Source organism: Aplysia californica, unplaced genomic scaffold (assembly GCF_000002075.1).
Source record: "Aplysia californica isolate F4 #8 unplaced genomic scaffold, AplCal3.0 scaffold00381, whole genome shotgun sequence".
NCBI classification, from domain to species: Eukaryota; Metazoa; Mollusca; class Gastropoda; order Aplysiida; family Aplysiidae; genus Aplysia; species Aplysia californica.
Window position 1 is genome coordinate 10,605 of NW_004797651.1, and position 4,071 is coordinate 14,675.

The 4,071-nt window shown below is 38.2% G+C and overlaps 1 protein-coding gene across 1 annotated transcript in view; it reads left to right on the top strand.

The window, feature by feature from the left end:
* The window catches only part of LOC106012463, a gene marked incomplete at its 5' end in the record, with an annotated part of 9,034 nt that extends 4,984 nt beyond the window's left edge, over nucleotides 1-4,050 (top strand). The window contains 1 exon segment of the mRNA XM_013085507.2: nucleotides 3,495-4,050. Within this exon segment, the coding sequence (XP_012940961.1) occupies nucleotides 3,495-4,030 (536 nt within the window).
* Between the last annotated feature and the right edge of the window lie 21 nt (nucleotides 4,051-4,071).

The following is a 4,071-nucleotide window of genomic DNA, read 5'->3' on the forward strand; positions in this document are numbered from 1 at the left end:
TAATAATAATAATAATAATAATAATGGTCATTATGGTGCTGCTCCTACTGCTACTGATGATGATGGCGATGATGATTATGATGATGATTTTAAGGAGGAAGAAGGAGAGGAGGAAGAGGAAAAAAACAAACAAAACAGGTTGAGGACTTGGCTCGGACATTGACCAAAACCCGAGCAACCCAAAGGAAGGACCAGAAGTTGTGTAGTCTCAATCTGCAGAAACCTATGACGTCAGATACAATAGTGCGGTCAAAATTCGTGGCACAACTGACCGTCAAATGTCTCTTTAACCGAAGAATCATTGTCATCCATACTTTGCACAATAATTTGTATAAATTTGTCTTAAGTAAATCATATTTTTTCCTACAACAATTGGAGCTAGATTTAAAAACTTTTCTTCATAAATCTATATAAAATACTTGAAATCTCTGTCACACGTAAAATGGTATTGTTCACAGCACTTCCCGTTTCTCACACACATTTTGCAAACACATATGGCATCGATCTATGTCACAGCTCATCTATGACAATTTTTAGTGGCTAAACTTGTTACAAGAAAATCAACTTTATAGTGAACACATTTTTTGCACTAATGGTTCTCAAAACATGCGTTCAATAAGCATAATGTGCCGATTAAAAAAACATGACGGACTTGCTATTAAAAGCAATATTGCCCAAGCTGTAGATCTAATCATTTTAAAATCTGTCAAAACCACCCACTTGGATTTTTTATTAGTAGGGCCTATTTATTAAGAAATTTTGTAGAATACAGATAGCAGGGGTTCACAAAAATATTGATATGTTCAGACAAATTGATACAAGTCATTGTGCAAACATTGGACAACCTATGTTCTGTATATATTTGAGGAGATATTTGACAATAAGTTGTCCTTCGAATTTTTTATCTCACTATGTCTCTGAGTTCATTGAGGACAAGCGGTCTGGTCATTCCACAGCGTTTGAAGTTGGGCTGTTTTCTGGCTCTTTGAAATAAAACATTAGAATAATATCTTCAGAAAACGGTTGCTGTCTGTCACATTTTATACATTACACATACACATACGCATACACACACTTATACACATATATACACACACACACATACACATACACACACTTATACACATATATACACACACATACACACACATACACACACTTATACACACTTATACACATATATACACACACATACACACACATACACACACTTATACACATATATACACACACATACACACACATACACATACACACACACGCGCGCACACACACACGTACACATACACACACACAAATATACACACACACACACACAGACACATACACACGCACGTGTGTGGTTGGCGGGTGCTCTGGTGTGGTTTTCTTCTATCGTCCTTATCTCCCTTCCCTTTTTATGTTTGTTACTCTCTTGCAACACCTCTAATCTTCTAGCGCTCATTTGACCTTATGCAGTGGCGAGTGTCGTAAAACCTCTACTAAAGCTAAAACACACGTTCACACATAAGTTATATTATAAACACACTTCATGTTTCAGTACTGTTTTCTTTACCCAATAGCTTAAATGCAACACCATAGACACTATGAAAGATACAAATTCGTGTTTCTGTTATGTGTAATATAATCTATAATAAGGTCGAAATAAGCCACAACAAAATAATTATTGAATTTGTCTACTGCTGATCGGACATACCAGTATGTGTCCACTCTGTCCTTATAAAGAGTTATTCCTTGGCTTTCACATGCCACTTGGATTATTAAATTCGCCTCCTAAATACCCCCCTCCCTTAAAATAAATTAATAAATTAATTTTTAAAAATAAGTAGTAAAAAGGGAGGTAAATAAATGAAGTAAAGAATTAAAGAAAGAAAGAACCTGAGAAAAAATAAAAGAAAGAAAGAAAGAAAGAAAGAAAGAAAGAAAGAGAGAGAGAAAGAAAAAAGAAACAAATAAATGAATAAATAGATTTTTTTATAAGAATAAAAAAAATAAAAATAAAAAAAATGATAATAAAAACAATTACTTTTTTCCGAAGAAGTAAGACAAGGTATGCGGTCGCCACACGCCGCTGACAAACAGTCTTTTTCATTTAAAACATTTCAAAACCATAACGACATGCAAATGGAATGTGGATTCCATTCAGTTTGAAACCCGCCACGGGACATTACCCATGTTTTATTCGTGCCAAGTTCGTGTCTCGGTGTGACACGCAACGACAGAGATGTCCGGCAGGGGGCGCTGTTAAATGGTCGCTTTTAAGGACGAGCGGGCTAACCCAGATTTCGGGGGTTTCCAGAAATCTTGACCTACACCAAAAGTGGGCATTGCCCTACCTATAGGAGAAGTTTGGTTTCATTGATGTCTATATTTGTTTGTATATAGAGAAAACTCTCCTTGTCTTTTAAAGAAACTGAACAAGGGGCAAAAACTTTACCTTCGATTTTCTCAAAACAGCATTTTTAGGGATAGCTTCCTTGTGTTTACGCGACCAGTTGTGGTGGAGTAAATAGGTGGTCTTGTTATGGTCGTAATAACAACAGTATTCTTATTGTTATTGCTATTATTATTATTATTATTATTATTATTATTACTATTATTATTATTATTATTATTATTATTATTATTACTATTTATTTATTTTTTTAAAATTATTATTATCATTAATAATAATGATAATAATAATAATAATAACAATAGTAGTAGTAATAATAATAGTAATAATAATAGTAGTAGTAATAATAATAGTAATAAATAATAGGATGATCATCATCATCATCATCATGACGAGGATGATTTATAATTAACCTCTTGGCCTGGCTCACACTGAGTCGCTTCCATCTAGCCTGGTAACCACACCCTCTTTGTTAGGACCATTTCCCTGCTAGTATACAGCACTCATTTCGTTCTACTCTTAGTTGCTCCTGAGGAAGCCCAAGGGGTTAAACGTTGAGCTGTTTCAACAAAACCCATTTTAAACATTGTGTTTTTTAAATATTATTTTGTATGAAAATAAAGCAACACTATCTCTCCTACTCTGCTTTCCAAACAAGGATGAGACCTTTCCCCCAAAAACTGGAGTGAGGGGATATTAACATATTTGTTTGCCCAGTAGAATTGTAAATGGGCTGATTTATCAATGTCGTGCTCATACAGTGCCGAAACAACATAGGAGGGGGGGGGGGAGACTGTTTTCTTTCCTCATCCCTACTATCGTCATTTTACCTCTACTTCTTTGTATGTTTTTGTCATTCTCTTGTGAACTGCTATTTCCGGGGTGCCTTTTTAGTCGAAGCAGACTTTGTGCTGTTGAGGCTAGAGAGGTGAGCAGAGTAAGTCTGATTCCCCGTTTGAACTTCTCCATTGGCTCCCACCCCTTGGCGCTCATATGACCTTATGCAGTAGCGAGCGGAGTAAAACCTTATTACGACTTAATTAAAAACAATGACGATGATGATGATGATGATCATGATTTTCATTTCCTGCTCATTCCAGACGACTGTTCAAACTTTCCCCGCGCATGCAGAGACACCTGGACCTCTATCTGTACGCCATCTTGCCCTCTGAAGGTCACCGACTCATCTGTCTGGACATCAGCTCCTCCCCCTATGACGTCACACAGCAGGAGGCGGGGCCAGACGACAGCGTACTTCGCAAAGTCTGGAACTTCGTTCTAGAACATTCCAAGACACAGGTGGACAAAATCTATCTCCGCACTGACTATCCGCACGTGCGTCACTCCGCGAGCCGCCAGTCTTTTGCCAGAAGCACCGTGCACAAGCTAGAGGTCACTCGCTCTACCTCCCACCTGGGCGAGGCGGGAGCGACCTGTGAGAGGCTGGAGCATGGACTCATTGACCACTACATCATGAGGAACTGTGACGTGTTACTGGTCAGCGGGAGTCAGCTAGGGCGGCTGGCGGCTGCTGTCAGGGCGAGCGATGAGGGCTTGTTTTGTCTGATGGCCAACGGGCATATCCATCCTTGTAACACGAAGGGGCTGAGTGACTTGTTTGTGGCGCATTCCTGATTGTGTGTGTGTGTGAGTGTGTGTGTATATATGTGTGTGTG